Source organism: Coptis chinensis, chromosome 6, assembly GCF_015680905.1.
Source record: "Coptis chinensis isolate HL-2020 chromosome 6, ASM1568090v1, whole genome shotgun sequence".
Taxonomy (NCBI): domain Eukaryota; kingdom Viridiplantae; phylum Streptophyta; class Magnoliopsida; order Ranunculales; family Ranunculaceae; genus Coptis; species Coptis chinensis.
The window spans coordinates 33,393,399-33,412,109 of NC_141461.1; the positions used below are offsets into that span (position 1 = coordinate 33,393,399).

At 41.1% G+C, this 18,711-nt stretch overlaps 1 protein-coding gene across 1 annotated transcript; it reads left to right on the forward strand.

Moving 5' to 3' along the window:
- The first annotated feature begins 1,157 nt into the window (after positions 1-1,157).
- Positions 1,158-18,711, forward strand: LOC147492645 (uncharacterized). Its single transcript, XM_086566149.1, has 6 exons — positions 1,158-1,460; positions 1,546-1,641; positions 15,804-15,844; positions 15,998-16,115; positions 16,591-16,671; positions 18,417-18,711. The coding sequence occupies exons 1-6, from the start codon at positions 1,215-1,217 to the stop codon at positions 18,471-18,473; spliced, it is 639 nt and encodes a 212-aa protein (XP_086422275.1). The 5' UTR covers positions 1,158-1,214; the 3' UTR covers positions 18,474-18,711.

The following is an 18,711-nucleotide window of genomic DNA, read 5'->3' on the forward strand; positions in this document are numbered from 1 at the left end:
AGAAAACATCCAATGTGGAAAGGGGAACCTGTTAACAATAATCAAATAGTAAAAGCTGTTGAGATGAGAAGTGAGTGGAGTTGAGATGAGAAAATCAGGAACTTATCAAGTCAGACAGCGAGAAAATAAGAAAAAAATATGGTACATACCTGTATCGAGTTGAGGGAGAGGAGATATCGAGTGAGGAGAAAGAGAAGAGGACCGTGAGTTCCAGGCGCGAGAGAAAGAGAAAGATACTGGCGCGAGAGAAGAGTGAGGAGAAATCGGTTTGTGTGAGAACGAGAGTGAGGACAGACAGAAACCAACCAAAAGTTTTTTTGGGCCACCTACCCCCACCCGGCCCAAAATCGTTCGCTCCGCTCACTTGAAAATGGAAATTTGAGCTAAATAAAGGCCCATTAGTTAGGTAGGTAATGCCCATTAACCTGTGGATCACAAATTCACAAATAGGTGATCCACAAATAGGGCAGGATTATAGAAAATCCAAACCTGAACCGATAGGATAGATACTCGAAACCGAACATATAATATTATATTTTATTTTAAATCGAACCGAACTGAAAACTATAAAATCAATTAAATTCTTAATAAATTGATTAATTTTAGCCACACAATTGATAAAATCTATACACAATTAATCATAAAATTTTACTAAAATAACATCTTATTGGTTCGGTAGATGGCAAACCTGAAACCAAACCAATATCTTATCGGAACTCAAAATTATACTCCAAACTAAAACCGAAATACTAAAACCCAAATCACTCTTTGTCGGTTTGGTTTGGGTCGATTATCGGATTATCCAAATCCATTGACAGCCCTAGTCACAAGTGATAGATAGTTGTAAGCATGGTTTTCGAAACCGGATACCCTACTGCCCCCAGCTAATTACTGATAACATCTCTATCAGTAATTCGTCCATATCATGTCACACAGCTAATTAAGTTGGGAATCCTTCAACCTCCTCATAGCGATATATTTCTTGATCTGATCGCGGAAATATGATGCCTTTCTGCAATAACAGGTTGTAGAGGCCCAAACCTACATGTTGAGGCCCATTTATAAAACCCAAACCCAGTCAGTTACTCAAATAACTGAACTCCTGACTTACGGCCACATAACTCGTCACTAAATCAGCTGTCCCATTCAAAGTAACCGTAATAACTAATAACAGACTTGTCCTTATTTTCTCCAAAAAACAGTAAAAAACAAAAATGGCTCGTAACGAAAGAGGAGTACAAGGTGACATAGAAAGCTCACACCAACGACCTCTTCCTTCAACACCTTCAACACCATCTTCCACGACCACTACACCACACCCACCACCTCCTACATCACAACCGGACCCACTTTTATATGTTTGCAAAGGGTTCAGTCTCATTACTTCTTTAGTTGCAACTCTTTGTCTTGTTGTTAATGCTATCTCTGCTATTAAGTCTTTCAAGAATGGTTCATCTGATGTAAGCATGCATTTCATTAATATTACGTGTCCACCTTATATGTTTATTTGTCTTGGCTCATTTATTGTTGTTGTTGTTGGTGTAGATTTTTAATGGGATATTTAGATGCTATGCTGTTGCACTTGCTATTTTTGTTGCTGTTGCTGAGACTGAATGGGGATTCATTTTCCAGTTCTGGAGGGTTAGTTTTGCTTTTTTTAACTCGTAATTTTGTTTAAATGATTGGTAATTCAGTGATTTACAAGTTGATTAATGTATTGGTTTGATTAATTGTTGTTTTAAAGATGTTTATTGTATTTATCTGGGATTTATTGCGCGGGACTAACGTTGGTCCTTGCCGCATTGCGGTTTTACTAGCAACAATTAGATGTACATATATTTGAATTACCTGAACAATTTGTTCATTCTTTGAAAAATAAAAGGTCTTTGGTGCACATGTCAAATATTTGATAGTGAACTTCATTAGAAGCCACAGCGATCTATTATTCCTAATTTGAAAAGGAGAATATTAGACACACATAGTACGTCGATCTAACTGCAAATTTTTATTAGTTCTGGTGTGAAATCATATTCTATTCGACTTTGTGTGGCGTCTGGCGTGTACTTGTAATGGCAGGGGACTAATATATGCTTAGTGAAAGAGTACGTATTTATTAGTGAGAGTAATTGTAGGCACTTTTGAGTATTTTCTCTTTTGCCTTCATGGTAACTGTTGGAATGTAAAATGCAATATTTGCATAATATCATTTGGATTGGAATAGTCTAGATTTAAATTAGTATGGTAAGATAATATTTCTTAATCTAGGTTAGTATGGCAAGATTGTATTTCTAGGATTTTGTGAGGGAGTGATATTTTCATTCAAGAATATCAAGCACATATTTAGTATAGCAGAAATATCACACTGACCTTTGACCTAGTTTCCTGAACTGCCTTCAGAGCGACCTACATCCACGAGCTACGAGATCGCTCTAGAATAGATCGACTCGCACATATTTACATAGAGCGTTCTATCTCATGACTCAGCTTATCTTCTAGAAACAATCATTGCCAAAGTTGTACTTACACACTTCATCACCGCAAATTACGAACCACTGTAACCACTCTCCATCATTACAGAATTCCTACCACCACCATTTCAACACTCCTTCTCAATCTCGACCATACATTTGTGGTTGTCAGTACACGTGTTGGATAGAGATCCACATTCACCAGCTATAAATAACTCCCATATGAACTACGCTAGACCTGATTCTTCTCTCTCCCCAGAATTGAGAGATAGATACGTAGGCAGTTCGCTCAACAACGAACTTGGTCTTTCCCATTTCCAAATTCATTCTCCTCTCCTATCATATTTGTAAGGGATAACTAAAACGCTCCTTTACATTGGCCGTCTGTGGTCTCTATTTCTTGAGAAACCACTTCACAAATCCCAAAACCAAGAAACAAAATCCTCAAGCCCACGAAGCATGACAAGCCTCGAAGCTCAAATCCAGAGTTTGACAGTCGGTTAGGGTACAATGGCGAAGCATTACCCCTTTCGAGGTAGGAATGTTGCTTTGCGTGCACAAGTAGACACGCAAAATCCACCAGGTGCCATAGCAGAGGACGGTATCAATGAGGTTAATCAACAGATTAATGAACTGTCACAAAGAATCGACCAAATTGCAGTTAAGAAAGACGCCACTCAGATCGTTCAAAAGATGCTGAAGACATACCGCGTGTCCCCGTTCGCTGCTGAAGTACTTAGTAGAGCTTCTCCTCCAGATTTCATCCAGCCACGTTTTCCAATGTACGATTGCAGCACATGTCCTGGTCAACACGTGACATGCTACATTCAAAGCCTTACACTCTATAGTGCTCAGGAGTTTGACCATCTCCATTGCCGTTTGTTTCTAGCCAGTCTTAAAGATGGCGCTCTCGATTGGTTCTTTTCACTCGAGCCAGACTCGATAAAGAACTTCGAGCAACTCACCGATCTGTTCGTTAGCCAGTACGTCCACAACAGGTGTAAAAAAGCTGATCTTGATTCACTATTCCCGTTTGCACTTGGCGAAAATGAAACCATTCGCGAATTCCTAGGTCGGTTCAAAACCGAACTGTTATGCATGGAGAGCGGTCTCAAAGAGTCATTCGCCACATTGGCATTCTCCAACGCCTGCTGTGTGTCTGCGTAACACGATGCTCTCCAGATCACTGATGAAAGAATGTCCAGAAACGTTATCTGAGCTATACGCTCGAGTAGACAAGTACATTAAGTTACAAGAAGGCTTGAAATGTCATGACTTAGTAGAAGAACAAGAAGTAGTAACGATCTCTGATGATCCCCCAGCTTCAAAAAAGCGGCCCAGGCAGCAAGGACAGAGAACTGGGAACATACCAAGCAACAACCGTGAGTTCGTTGTACTCACCCGATCTCCCAGTTACATATTGGACAAGATCAAACGAGCTGCTTATTACCGACCTGACGTACGGCAACCAGAAGATCGCCCTGGCAAGCCTTATTGTGCCTTCCACCGAGCGAAATGTCATGAGACCGATGAGTGCTAGGGGGTCAAGCACTACCTCCAGGACCTCGTCGAATCAAGACATATCAAGCATTATACCAACATCGTTGATGGCGACATGCGCCATAAGCTCATGACACGCAGGGAACGAAGTAGATCAACACTTCATCAGGTGCTCCGATTTCCTGGCCCCAGGGGTATGATGGAGCTTTGCAGCAATCATCTCGAGGCTTATCATTGCAATCAGATCCTCTCAGCAAACAAGTTTATTGACCCGTCTATCAGCACTAGAAACGAGCCCACCAGCTACACGATGAACAAAGATTTAGTCGCTGATGTCAAAAACAAAGCACCAAAGCAAAACACTGGGGGCTATATCAAAAAAGTTCATTCGTCAATCAGGACCCCAGAGGTCGCCCTAGCACTTGTTAATCCACCAGTCATGACCGCAAAGGTCGCCCCAGCACTTGTTCATCCACCAGTCAGGACCCCAGAGGTCGCCCCAGCACTTGTTAGTCCACCAGTACAAATTCCAGAGGTCGCGCCAGCCCCTATTGTCATGACTACAGAGGTCGTATTAGCCCCTGTTGTCGTAACCACAGAGGTCGCCCCAACTCCTGCTGCCAAGACCTCCACTCCTCAGACAGACAAAGCATCACCAGATAACAGTTCCCCAGAGGTCGCCTCATCTTCAAAAGTTGCAGTTCAAACTAAAGAAAAAGAGCGGGTGAACTTAGGAACAGAAGACGATCCCAAGTTCGTCTATGTGGGGGAAAACCTTGACCCTACACTCAAAGCCCAGCTTGTAAAATTTTTATCAATGAATAAAGATGTTTTCGCTCGGTCGTATATCGATGTGCCTGCTATCAACCCTAGTGTTGCATGTCATAGATTAATCGTCCACCCTAATGCTAGACCAGTTCGACAGCGACCTAGGAGGCCAGTTCGACAACGACCTAGGAGGCTTTCCCTGAGAATTCAGAAAGCAATCAATGATGAGGTCAACAAACTCAAACAAGTCGGCTTCATCCAGAAGGTCGATTATCCAGACTGGATCACTAACATAGTAGCAGTCCCAAAAAAGAATGACACAGTTCGCCTTTGCGTTGACTTCACCAATGTCAACCAAGAAACACCTAAAGATAACTTCCCTCTACCTAGAATCGATCGACTTGTAGACCAAACCTGTGGACACGAGCTCTTATCATTTATGGATGCATATAGTGGATACAACCAGATCCCACTGGCTGAAGAGAATCAAGAAAAAACTTCATTCATCACCGAACAGGGAATCTACTGCTACAACGTCCTCCCGTTCGGCCTCAAGAACGCAGGAGCGACCTATTAACGGCTCATCACTGACATGTTGGGCGACACCATGGAAGTCTATATCGATGACATGGTGGTTAAAAGCAAGAAAGCGGGTGACCACCTCACTCACCTTAAGCAGGCGTTCTCCAGATTACGCCGAACTCAGATGAAGCTAAATCTCGAGAAATGCCTTTTTGGAGTGTCTTTCGGAAAGTTTCCCGGGTATCAGGTATCACAACGAGGGATCGAAGCCAATCCAAACCAGATTCGAGCGTTCTTGGAAATGCCCAATCCAAAGACAAAGAAACAAATACAGAAGCTATCAGGAATGGTTGCAGCACTCAACCGACTCATATCAAGGGCATCAGACAAATGCTGACATTTCCTGCAACTTCTTAAAAAAAGCGAACAGTTCTCATGGAACGACCAGTGCCACCAGGCGTTCTCTACTCTTAAAGAGTACCTAACGACACCACCCGTCCTAGTAAAACCAATAGACGGGGAGACGCTGGGGCTCTACCTTGTAGTGTCAGACTTTGCTATCAGTTTGGTTCTCTTCAAGGAGGACAACAACTCAGAGAAACCGATCTACTTCACAAGTAAGACATTATCTCTAGCTGAAAAGAACTACTCTTACATTGAAAAAGCAGTACTCGCATTACTATACTCAGCAAGGAAGTTAAGATCGTATTTTCAAGCACACCCAATCAAGGTACTCACTGACCTCCCACTGAAGAAAATCCTTCTCAAAGAAAATAAGACAACTTGCATGGCAGTGTGGGCAGAAGAACTCGGGGAACATCACATCGAGTTCGTCCCACGCACTTCTCAGAAAGGGTGAGTCGTTGCAGATTTTCTAGTAGATTTTCCTGTCGATGACCTGAATTGGGAGCCAGAAACAGATATCCCATCCATGAAGAAGCAGGACAAGTCCATCTAGTTTCTCTTTGTGGATGGTTCTAGCAACCCCGGAGGGAGTGAGATCGGAGTCGTCTTAGTGTCCCCAAATAGAGCTATGATGGAGAAATCAATTTGTATCGATTTCGCGACCTCTAACAATAAGGCCGAGTACGAGGCATTAATTATGGGGCTTCGAATGGCGCTGCAGCTCAGTGTACAAGAACTTCAAGTCTTTAGTGACTCGCAACTGGTTGTTTGCCAGATTGCTAAAGAGTACACTACCCATGAAGGTAATCTTTCTAAATACCTTCAAGTTGTTTATCAGTTACTTCCTTCTTTTAAGAAAGCTACCATACACCACTTTTTGCAAGATGAGAACCATCACACAGACATTTTAGCTTACCTGGTTACTCAAACACCGAACTGCGCCCTAGACAGTTACTCATTGAAGTAATCAACCGACCTGCTTACCAAACTGAACACGTACTAAAAATCAGCGACCTGTGCCCACTCTCTGACAATCAGATGAGTCAAACATGGATGCAGCCCATCATAGAGTACATCTAGCATGGTACAATCCCAGAGGAGCGTACCAAAGCCAGACATGTTCAATATCATGCACGTCATTACTGCCTAAGCAACAACAAGTTATTCCGGAAGTCTGCTGGCGGACCTCATTTAAGGTGCATAAGCCCAAAACAAGGTCAGTTGATTTTTGCAAAAATTCATGAGGGTGAATGCAGAAACCATGCTGGAGGTCGTTCCTTGGCTCACAAAGCGATCTCCCAGGGATACTTTTGGCCATGGATGCAGGTCGATGCCAAAAAGTATGTGCTCAAGTGCATCAAATGCCAAACTTTTGGCCACAATATCATCCAGCCAGCTCGTGAGTTAATCAACATTGCAAGCCCTTGACCATTCCACATGTGGGGCTTAGATACCATAGGACCATTCATCCCACAAAAAAGCACTGGCTTTTGGTTTGTCTTGGCCGTAATTGATTACTTCACTAAGTGGGTCGAAGCAATACTCTTAGCTCATGTCAAAGAATCACATGTTAGAAACTTTATCTGGACATACATCATCACCAGATTTGGTTTGCCACACATACTGGTGATGGACAACGGTTCCCAGTTCAAGGGAAAAACAGTTAAGGAGTTTCTGGCCAAGTGGAAGATTGTTCATGCATTTTTCATTCCCCAGTATGCCCAGAGCAATGGCTATGCAGAAGCTAGCAACAAAGCAATTCTCAAAAATTTGAAGAAGAAGATTGAAAAGAACGAACAAAAGCCAATGGCCAAACTAGTTGGAAAACATCTTATGGGCTCACTGAACAACAGCTCGCTCTAGCACAGGAGAATCGCCATTCTCACTATGCTATGGCACGGAGGCCGTTATTCCTACCAAACTGACAGTCACCACGACTTAGTCAGAACTCATCGAATCTGGACAGAACGACTCCGTCCTAGCTCGAGAGGTCGACTTATTGGAAGAACGCCGCGACCTAGCAGTCATTAGAGTGACATCTTACCATCATACTCTAAATAAGTCATACAATAAGTGAGTCAATCCTTGATCCTTTCAACCTGGTGACCTAGTTTTGAAAAAGACTCAAGATGACTCTAAGCTAGCACCAACATGGGAGGGTCTGTACATACTAGAGCGCGTCGTGGGCAATGGAGCGTACTGAATCAAGACCCAAGAGGGGAAACCATTACCACGTCCTTGGAACACTTATTTGTTAATGAAATTTTATCAATAAAAGTGTAATTTGTTGCAATTTATATTACTATTTACTGCAAAATTAGGTATACTGTACTTATGTTTCTTATCACCACTGATAAAATATAAAAATGATAGTTTACCTACGAAATGAACGATAAAATTCAAAACGTAAGTAAACTAAAATTTATTACGAGCCTATTTTTATCAAAGATTTCTACTCTCAATCCTATTGAGATATAGTGGAGTAGATGATTCGTTCCACTCCTAGTTCTTTCACAAAGTAATGTTCTCTATGTATAAATAATCTTAACTAAAGTCTAATGAGAGATTTATGAAATGATAACTAGACTACGATGCAACTACCCACAAGATGCAACTAGTCGACTATTTAAACAAATAAGGGAATACTACGTCGATTCTATGATAAGGAGTTAGAGGGGGATTAATTCCACCTTAGCTCAACTTAATCCACTAACATTTAATCGTTAAGAAATCGAATTGACTGCTTTCACAGAACAATCTGGTTATTCCTAATCCCTAATTACACATGACATTTCTACCAATTTATAACTAGCATGTGAACGATTACACCCATTCTCATGGTGAACTAATCATTTCTAGAGTGGAAAGAAAATTACGACGACTCTACAATAATCAGAATCAAGCTTTCATCAAGGCTTCTCAACCCCCTCTAATGGAGGTTTAACCGAGAATCATCACGCTATCATTCCCAATCAAATTCGAACAAGACATGATATAAAGATTGAAAATTTATTTGTTTAAACTCAATTCGAACTACTCATGTAATAATTGAATTAAACTAATAATGACAAATAAGTAAATCTAAGAATTGAACTAAATAAGTAAATGGAAAATGGAACTAGATTACCAAGAACACTATTTTATTAATCTAATGAATAATAAAATAATGATTCAAATACTAAATTAATAATCTACTTGTTCTAAAGTAATTAATTAAACATGAAACTAGATCTAAAACAAGATATGAAAAACTAATTAATTAACTAATTGAAATTCTAAAACTAAGTTCTAAAACTAATTAATGGAGGCTAACTAATCTAGGTCTAACTATCTACCATTAACAAAGAGCTAAGCTTTTATTTTTATATGTTCAGATCCAAAAATCGTGCATGGGCTTGGAGCCATGTTTTGGGCCAGAGAATCAAGCCCAAAACCCAATTCTTTCAGTCCAAAAAGGCCTCTTCAGCTGCACTTGGCTTCAATAGACTTTTTGTCCACTTCTGCTCCTCTGATTGGATCAAGGCATAGACCATTGGAAAGCTCTTTCCGAGCCGATCGTTTTGACATAAGGTAGGCCCAATTCCGAGGTCTGAGTCCAAAGATACGGCCTTCGGAAGTTCTCGCGACTTTGTGTCATTTACGCCCGCGTCGACTTTTCAGCTTTTGACTGGGCTTTAGAAAGGCTTTGTCTTCTTGAATCTTGGCCTTTAATCACAGAACTCCTTAGCAACCGACCTTTGCTCCTTTATCTCACTAAAGTGGCACATATCTGCACATAATGGACTTTGAAGCCTGAAATGCATAAAAACACGTGAATCGCGATTAACTCTTAATTATTACTCACATAATTGGTCTAAAAGTATGACTATTACAGGGTTAAAACTACATTTTTGGGCTCTTATCAACCACCTACTCCGTTCAAGTTCACCGACAGACATGGAACTCATGCTGAAAGAATAACCAGCACCAGTGAATCAAAAACACGCTCTTCGCGAGCAACACGCTCTCTTGAGCTCATAGGCTTCATAGCCTCTCCAATTCCCACTAGTTGAGGACCTACAACTGTAGGATCAACTCAGTGAGAACGCTCTCTATGAGCAACACACTCTCCGTGAGCAACACGCTTTCTTAAGCTCATAGGCTCCATAACCTCTCCAATTCCCACTAGTTGAGGACCTACAACTGTAGGATCAACTAAATGGGAACGCTCTCTATGAGCAAAGAGCTTCCCTAAGCTAATTCTCAGACTTCTCAGCCACTACATGCCTTATTTATTGTGAACAAAACAATAGATACAAGCAGTTAAGCATAAGCAAAAGACATGCATTCCATTAACATCTATAATTGGAAATGCCTAAACAAACTCAGGAAACCAGTTCGCAAATCCACCGATCTGCTGGGACTACCCAGAAATCTAGATCGGTCTTCTTACAACTTTTAAAAAAAGCGAACTGCCACTTGCGTGGAAACCAGTTCATATTGTAGCAAGGTAACTGTAAAGCAAGGCGAACTGCCCCGGCAAGCTTGAGAAATCAGTTCTATTGTTTCTACTCTCTTACAAAGAGATAAACAGACAAGATATTAAGTAAAATTTCACAACTTACATTCAAAAGACAAGTCCAGCAATCATAGTCAAGAATTAGCAACAATGTGTTTATCATCAGTAAGCATAGTGGGAGCATCACTGGTCGAGGGAACGTTGGATACGACACACATACTCGTACCCAAAGCCCCGCGATCATACGCCTCGTTCAGCTGCAAGTACTTCTTTTCCAGCTTTGCATACTTGCCACATGCCCGGTCGTATGCACCTTGTGCCTTGCGTCCTGGCAATGCTTAGCGTACTCCGCCACAACCGCTAACTTTTCTTGCAAGTCCTTCATCGACCTAACCAACACTGACTTCTCGTCAACAACGTCCTGGTACTTTTTCAACATTGCATACAATTTCTTCTTGTCAGCCCCCCATGCAGCTCGCATGCAACCCAGCTTGACCTTAGAACTGTCACAATTGTCAGCACGTTGAACATTATCTTTCAACTTATCATACCCAGCAAGAAACTACACATAAAACACCAAGGTTAGATTCACTCATCAGATAACAAGAAACCATACTAGATGTGGAGCTTACCAAACAACAAGCCATGTCCATAGTTCCTAACAGCTTCCCCAAGTCTTCATCTTCAACTTCTGCTTTATCACCGTCCAGTACTATCCCTTCCGAGAAAGGCCGGGTCGCTATGGGTCTTTGAGTGGAAACTTCTGATTTAACGTTTGACTATACGCTTTTTCCCCGTCCTCCCAACATAGAAGAACTCGCTCCCCACGTCACCAGCACGTTGTGCCGAGCAGTCACCAGCAGCATTGTGACTTTGGCCCAGGTCGCCATGTTCCTCAGCCGTTAGGTCGTCCTTATCCCTCTAACTGGGAGACCTGAACACTATACCGCCAGGTCGCTCACGCGAACCAGTGGTATAACGTCCCTCCACCTCGGAACGTTTGGCGTCCCTTGAACTAGAAGCAACAACCTTACATTTGCCACGGTCACACCGGCGATGATCTATGAACTCAATCTCTTCCATTACATGGGGAGGTTCCCCATCATCGCGAACATCTCCACGTCGCCTGGCCATAATAGATTCTGCAAACAAACCAACGTTCAGCGAACTAACAGAAAAGCAAAGTTGTTCAAAAGAAGAACAGAACAATGAAAGACACTTACTTGAGATGTTCAACAAATTTGCACAAGAACTTTGGAGCAGCAGCGTCAGTCAATGGTAGAACAAATACCCTTTAATTGATCGTAACAGTTCTTTTATATTCAAGTAACGTACCTTCCAAGGCACATCATAATTACATCGAGATGCCAAACGTCAGGCTAGCTGGCAACCATCGATGGATCTCCCTAACTGTTCATATTACTACATGTGCCACGCACGTGCTACGATCTCCTCTCACCAGAGCGCTCTATAAGGGAGAACATTTCATAAGAGCAGGACGATCACCCGACCTTTCACAATTCAAGCCTTACAACACTAGTATTAAATAGCAGGATGCTCAATCAGGCTCACAGATTACTTAGCCTCACTCACTCTTACCAATGGTCGTATACACAGCCAGACAATTACAACAATATCAGGAATGTCACATTCAGAGCATCAAGAAGTCAAGAAAAAAAAAGAAACATGCATTTGCTAAAAACAAAAGAACAAACTGAAGGCCAAACGCAAGCCCCAGTTCATCTACTAACCGAGTTGCTGAGTCTACTTAGGAAATCCAGCTCGGCTTGCCACCAGTCATCACTTCCTGAACTCCCTAGAACATTCCAGGAGATCAGGTCGTCCAAGTACAACACAGAAAAACTACTCCTTAAAGCGAACTGCCCAGGTTACCCCAGGAAACCAGCTCTATTGTTTCAAGCCAATGGCCACACAAAAACACAAACTTACACAAATATTTCTAAACAACATGTTCAAAGCTTTCAGTGATAAGCGAATCTAGCACTTGAAAAGAGCTAGGTTCTACGGAGGTTACCACAGTTGAATCAATAACGGTCATTTCCAGGCCTCCGATAACCTGAGGCAGGTCGGCCGGTACACCAGCAGTAGAGGAAGGCAAGACATCAAGAACATTACTAGCATCTTCAGGTGCGTTGTTCAATCAACCTCCCGAAGCACCACATTCATGTTCTTCCTGCAGTTCCTTATATTTTCTCTCTAGCTCCTCTACTTCTAAACAAACGTCATCATATGCCTCCTTCGCCTGCAGCGTGGCCTTTTTGCACTTCTCAACGAAGTCATTCGCTGTGGTTAACTTTCTTTTCAGCTCCTCCACCTCGTTGATAGCCACCGTCTTCTCCAGAGTCACTGAAATGTGCTGCACTTTCAAAGTGTCAAGTTCTTTCTTCTCAGACTGCTGCACTTCTCGAAGAGACGATAGCTCGTCCTTCAAAGACTCGACATCAATCTTCTCCGTCTCAGCAATCTGAGTCACTGTTTTCAATTTTTGGTACCCAGCAATGAACTGCATCAGTAAGATCACAACACAGCATCAGAACCAAGCAACAACATAAAATAGAACAGAGGAAAACGAACTGAAATAAAAGAAGTACTTACCAAATCTTTCCTATCACCATCTAATGTCATCCCTTCCAGTAAGCAAGCCGCTACAGCCGCAGACTTGTAGCTACAATCCGACCTCTTAACAAGACGTTTCTTACCAGACACCTCATTTACATACACCAAGTTGCGTTCCAGCTCATCTCTCCCTGTACCAGAATGACCCCTTCCCAGTCTCCCTAACAGCAGCCTTCCCCTTCATCTTACCAGCAGTATCTCTAGCTTCCTGGGTCGGCACGACCTCAGTGTTCTCATCACCTAGAACACTAAAGTCGATATGAGGCCTTGACCTAGAGCTACGAACTGCCTTCCCACCAGTTTGCCCCCCACCGCCAGATCTTGAGCTATCCCCAAGCACATGCCACACTGCCTTGACAACCTTAGCAGCGTCCTGCTCAGCCATGTCAGCCTTCCTCTTTAGCGAGCTGCTATGCTCGCGAGGCTTGAAGCTGATAACCTCCAAGTCTAAGGGAGACCTACTAGACCCCCCTCCCCTTCAGGTTGCCTACTCGACCCACCAGCTCCTGAGGCACCAGCACCTCCGCTGGGTCAATTAGGACCAATACGGCCTAGGTTCCTGTCCTCCTTTGTCACCAGATCGCTCTTTCACTTCTCCATCGCTATTCCACCAGAAGATTCACCAACAGCAAGGCCTTGAGCCCTTTCTTTCTGATTCCTCCTCTTCTCCTTGACCACATGCCCTCGTCGCTCTACAAAATAATGCGCGACCTCCGACAGTTTCTCCCGCTTCTGAGCCCGAGTTAACTTAGCAAATTTCTCTATCACCTCTCGATTAGTTCGCTTCTTTATAATGAGCTCTGCAAAAATAACACAGAACCATGTTAGTCAACATATCAACAATTCAAACATCGAAACAATAGAATAATTCACTCCTACCCACTCGAAAAATTGCAAACCCTAGTTTGCAAACTACATCCTCGGGCACAGAAGTTCCCCACTAACAACAACGGCTTCCTCTCCCAAGCCTCATTGCTTACACCATCCAACACGCTAGATCTTCCAGTCACCGTTTGCAAGCTAAAGTTAAATGCACTAGATTACTTTACCGAGTAATACTCAATAATGTTAGCGACCTCTATGCGGTATTCACCACTCGCATTCAACATATCAAATACCCTAAGCAGCCGCCAGGTATTACCCACAAACTGGCAGGGCGCTTCCCAACAGAACGTCAAAAAGTCACAAGTTAGCTTCGAGAACCATATCCTCATACCAGCCCTCAGCTGCCCCTTGTAGACTATTATCCTGTAGTTCGGTGGCATGTACCTCTCACTGAACACTTTTATGTTCTTGTCCAGTTCATGTATCTCCAGGTCGCCCCCCGGGATACCGTACACTTCTCGTAGATCAGCGAAAGCTTTCGTGGCACGTTTGTCTACAACCCTAGGAGGCAACCCACTAGAAGACAACCCCTCATCACGACCTGAAGTACTAGCTACAACAGCAATAGATTCAGATCGTACTTCCTCCTCCACATCCTCACCCTCAAACTTTACTGATTCCTCCCTCTCCTCCTCCATTTCCTCACAACTTAACGATATTTCTCGAATCTCTTCAGATCGAGTATTGTCCAAATCAAACATTCCTTTTTTCTTAGTGATTACAAGTCCTAAACAAAACAAGCTAAAGACGACCTAACAACTCAACAAAACTAACAAGAACACAAGAAAAATGAGCAGCAACAATGGCGGAAGCACTAACCTGAACAGTTCTAGTCTCTGCAGTTCTGGAAATGAAAAAAAAATGACTTTTCGAATCTCCAAAAGTTGTTTTATACAACCGCCCCTCCAGTTCCCAATGCATCATGACTACAACCTAAGCCATAGCTCGCACACATCTACCAAAGACTTGTTTTTTCAAAATTCCAAAAAAAGTGGTGACACGTTTCCTCACCAATTGCCTAGATTCTGTCACGTGCCAACTATCAACCCACATCAGTTTGTCATACAACACGAACTGACTTCCATAGCACGGTGGGTATCTCCTTTCACGCCAGTTCGCATCTTCACTCATGCTCAACACGCGCCACCGTTTTCTCTCAGCAGGTCACTTCAATGAACAGCGCGCCCTACTGAGAGGGGGCTGTGTGAGGGAGTGATATCCTCATTCAAGAATATCAAGCACGTGTTCAGCATAGTGGAAATACCACACCGACCTCTGACCTAGTTCCCCGAACTGCCTTCAGAGCGACCTACATCATCAACTCACATCCACGAGCTACGAGATCGCTCTAGAATAGATTGACTCGCACATATTTACACAGAGCGTTCTATCTCATGACTCAACTTATTTTCTAGAAACAATCATTGCCAAAACTGTACTTACACACTTCATCACCGCAAACTGTACTTACACACTTCATCCCCATCATTACAGAATTCTTACCACCACCATTTCAACACTCCTTCTCAATCTTGACCATACATTTGTGGTTGTCAGTACACGTGTTGGATAGAGATCCACATTCACCAGCTATAAATACCTCCTATATGAACTACGCCAGACCTGATTCTTCTCTCCCCCCAGAATCAAGAGATAGATACGTAGGCAGTTCGCTTAACAACGAACTCGATCTTTCCCATTTCCAAATCTATTCTGCTCTTCTATCATATTTGTAAGGGATAACTAAAATGCTCCTTTACAGATTTGTTCATAATCTTCTACCATATCTTTCCATCTTGATGTATTCGATACATCTATTTAAGTATTTGCTTTCTCAATGTAAACAATCAAATTATCAATGAATACCATCAATATGCTACAATGTCCTATCTATTTGTGTTAAGTCGTTGTTGCTTTAACTGGATAGCTTAGCTTCCCCAAATAGCAAGCTACGTTATTGCTTTTATCAAGCGTGGTTGATATTTCTGTCTGTGTTCTCTTTTGTCTCTCTTAAGTTTATCCATCGATGTGAAGTTGTTAAGTTTTTATGCACTACTCTCTGCTGTTGATATTGTGAATTTCAGTTATGAGATAAAATAAATGTTTCTGTTATGTTGCAGGTCTTGGAGTATTGGGCTGGTAGGGGCATGCTGCAGATCTTGTATGTCTCTTTAAGTCTTACTAGTCTTGTTTTAGAAATTGACAATTTGTCCTACGAACATCAGTCATTACATGTCAATAGTTCCACTGGTAAAGGCAAATTATTTTCCGCATTTTGCTTTAAAAATGACATTTCAGAGTTATTGCCTTTCAGTGTTGCCGTTATGACAAGAGCTTATCCTGATCTTAGTGGTGAACGGAAAGATCTAGTGCTCCTTCAAGATATAGCAAGTTATCTGCTTCTTGCTTGTGGTGTGATCTACATCCTTTCGGTAAGGATCAGGTTTTTACGGAAAAGATCAGAGTTCTCTTTGTTATTAGAAGATGAATGTACATTTTCATACAATTATCTTCACTGACCAGAGCATAGTGTAAAATTAATTGGCGTATCAAATTGACCAAAACCAATTTTAACAGAGGCAAAATCTTAACACTTTCATTCACTTTAATGTTCTAACAAATGACATGGCTTTAGTGACTTGATTTAATCTACTTCTGAAATGTGGTTTATATGCACAAAGAAGTTTGCTAGACAAAATGAAAAGTACGCGCAAGAATGCTTTTTCAGGTTGCTTTAGAAGTGTTGAAAGAGTCTAGGCCGTGCACATATACGTAAATATTGTACCTAAATTTGATATAACTTGATTATAGTTTACACTTTTTACGAATATTAATTTTGCAACTGACATACAATGCAAGTTGAATTTAAGTTGCTGAAGTTCCATGGTTTATTCAATCATTTCTCAGGGAGTACTATGCATTGGTTTTCTTAAACGTGCTCGGCAACACAAAGAAATCTCAAGAGAACAAGCAGCGAAGGATCTAGAGGTAAGATAGAGTATAAGCTATAGAGCCTTGCATCTGGTGGTATGCTTAAATTGTGCAGTCACTTTTGGTTTTCCATATATTTGTCTTTGGCCTTTCCAAAATAATCCTAGGTGATCATGGTTTTTACTTGTAACTTTAAATAATGAGGTATTTTTAAAGTATTTTTGCTATTTTCTCCAACTACTATTTGCTGAATCTTAATTTTTTGTTTTTGGGGAAAAATCATTGAGTAGTATGTCTAAGATCGAATATATGTTTAAAAGTCAGTTTTTAATTTTGATATATCCAGAAACATTTCATCTAAAGAAGTGGAATTGATAAGAAGCACGACCAAATCAAGGAAACACATGCAACATTTTTTTTCTCAAAAAAAGCAGAATTTATATTAGATGAATCAAATAATTACGATATATATTTTTATACCAGAGAACTCCTAGTTTCATCTAAAGTATGCCTCTCCTGGGACCTCCCATATCTTTAGCTATGAAATTTTGCCTTATGCTAATTTTCTTGCTGCTGAGTGCCAAGTTTGGTACAATGCTTTGCAAAGTTGGCCTCCCACCTGCATTAAAACAAAAGGCCAGCTTTTTCATACTCTGTATCCATCTAGGCTTCACATTTCAAGGAAACTGGCATTAGCCAAAAGCAGTAACTGCAACCACTGGATCTGATTCCTACTACATATTGTTTGACTTCCGTCCTCTCTAAATATTTTGGGTTATCATTTGATAACTACTGTTCTTCAGATTGCTATTATGAACAATTCAAATCAGAAAATGTTATAATATTGTTATATTTGGAAAGATATAATGGCATTCATGTTGAAACTTATAGCTTGTGCTTGACTGGCGGAAATATTTTAGTGGATAGGAGTTTCTTGAGCTCTATCGTAACTTCTCTACCTGCACCTTACTTCATCCCATTATCTGACAAAGTCATGAGAAAATTTTCACGTGGAAGTTCTGTATGCCTCCCATATGAAATTTACCCACGTGAACTTCATCATGAGCTCATGAAGACAAACAAAGTACAGGGGAGACATGTTATGGTGGGGATAAAGAAACTCTCACAAAGAAAAAATAACTTTCACCATGGCAATTCTCCCCTTATTTTGTACAAATAAAAGATACTCTACACCAGGTCACCAGCGTATCCATCGACATCTTAGAACCAGCGATGATGTTTGGTTGTCTTTCAATTTTGGTTATTTTTACGGACCCTTCTACTTTATATAGCATAACGCCACAATGTCCTAAATACTTACATATGAGGTCTAATTGCTAATATGACCGTATAGATATAGCTGCTTTGAACTGCTTGTTAGATTTCACTTGTAGTTTTTGGCAAGACTAATATCCTGAAACTAGATCAGCTTATTTTGGTAATTGAATATGTAGTTATGAAAGAGTAAAATAGAAGAATTTTGAATTTGATCGAGCTTTTAATCTTACCCTTATGGTGTGAGTAACTGTGTTTCATAGAATACATTTGGATAACATATATACCCAGTGTGTTGACGTATGCAAGTATGCAATTAAAACTTGTAGTTCATTTGAAATGTTGAGTTACATTGGCCGGATTATAACTATAATTTCTTTTAATTTCAGTGACAACTATGACAACTTGTTCTGTATACTGATTTCCTTGGAAAATAAGTTGATGTTCCTTTTCTTTTTATAACTTGAAAGCAAGCCCACTATCAGCACATTAATGCAGTATTTCTTAACGTTCTTTATAAATTTCAGCAATTGGAGAGGCGTAGAGAAGAACTTGAAGCTCTGCTTATCACACAAGGGATTTGAGACAACTTATATGGTGGTTGGAACAAGACCATCCATCGTAGACCAGGAGAGAAGAAAGTGAGTCCTGCATCCCTTGCTGACATAAGTATTATTAGTTTTTTGGTTTCTTTCCTTGATTCAATCAATGCGGTTTTTGATAATTCGATTTGTTGTTGTCTGTGAACTTCATGTAAATAAATTCCTCATGGAGTATCTAATATAATTATAGTGGTAGCTATAATAAATCTGCTTTTCCTAA

What these genes read in the sequence shown, in the direction of transcription:
- LOC147492645 (XM_086566149.1), top strand. Translation starts at nt 1,215, where the DNA reads ATGGCTCGTAACGAAAGAGGAGTACAAGGTGACATAGAAAGCTCACAC. An exon ending in AGGGGCATGCTGCAGATCTT is followed by an intron (nt 15,845 to 15,997) that starts GTATGTCTCTTT and finishes ATTGCCTTTCAG; the next exon opens with TGTTGCCGTTATGACAAGAG. An exon ending in AAGCAGCGAAGGATCTAGAG is followed by an intron (nt 16,672 to 18,416) that starts GTAAGATAGAGT and finishes TATAAATTTCAG; the next exon opens with CAATTGGAGAGGCGTAGAGA.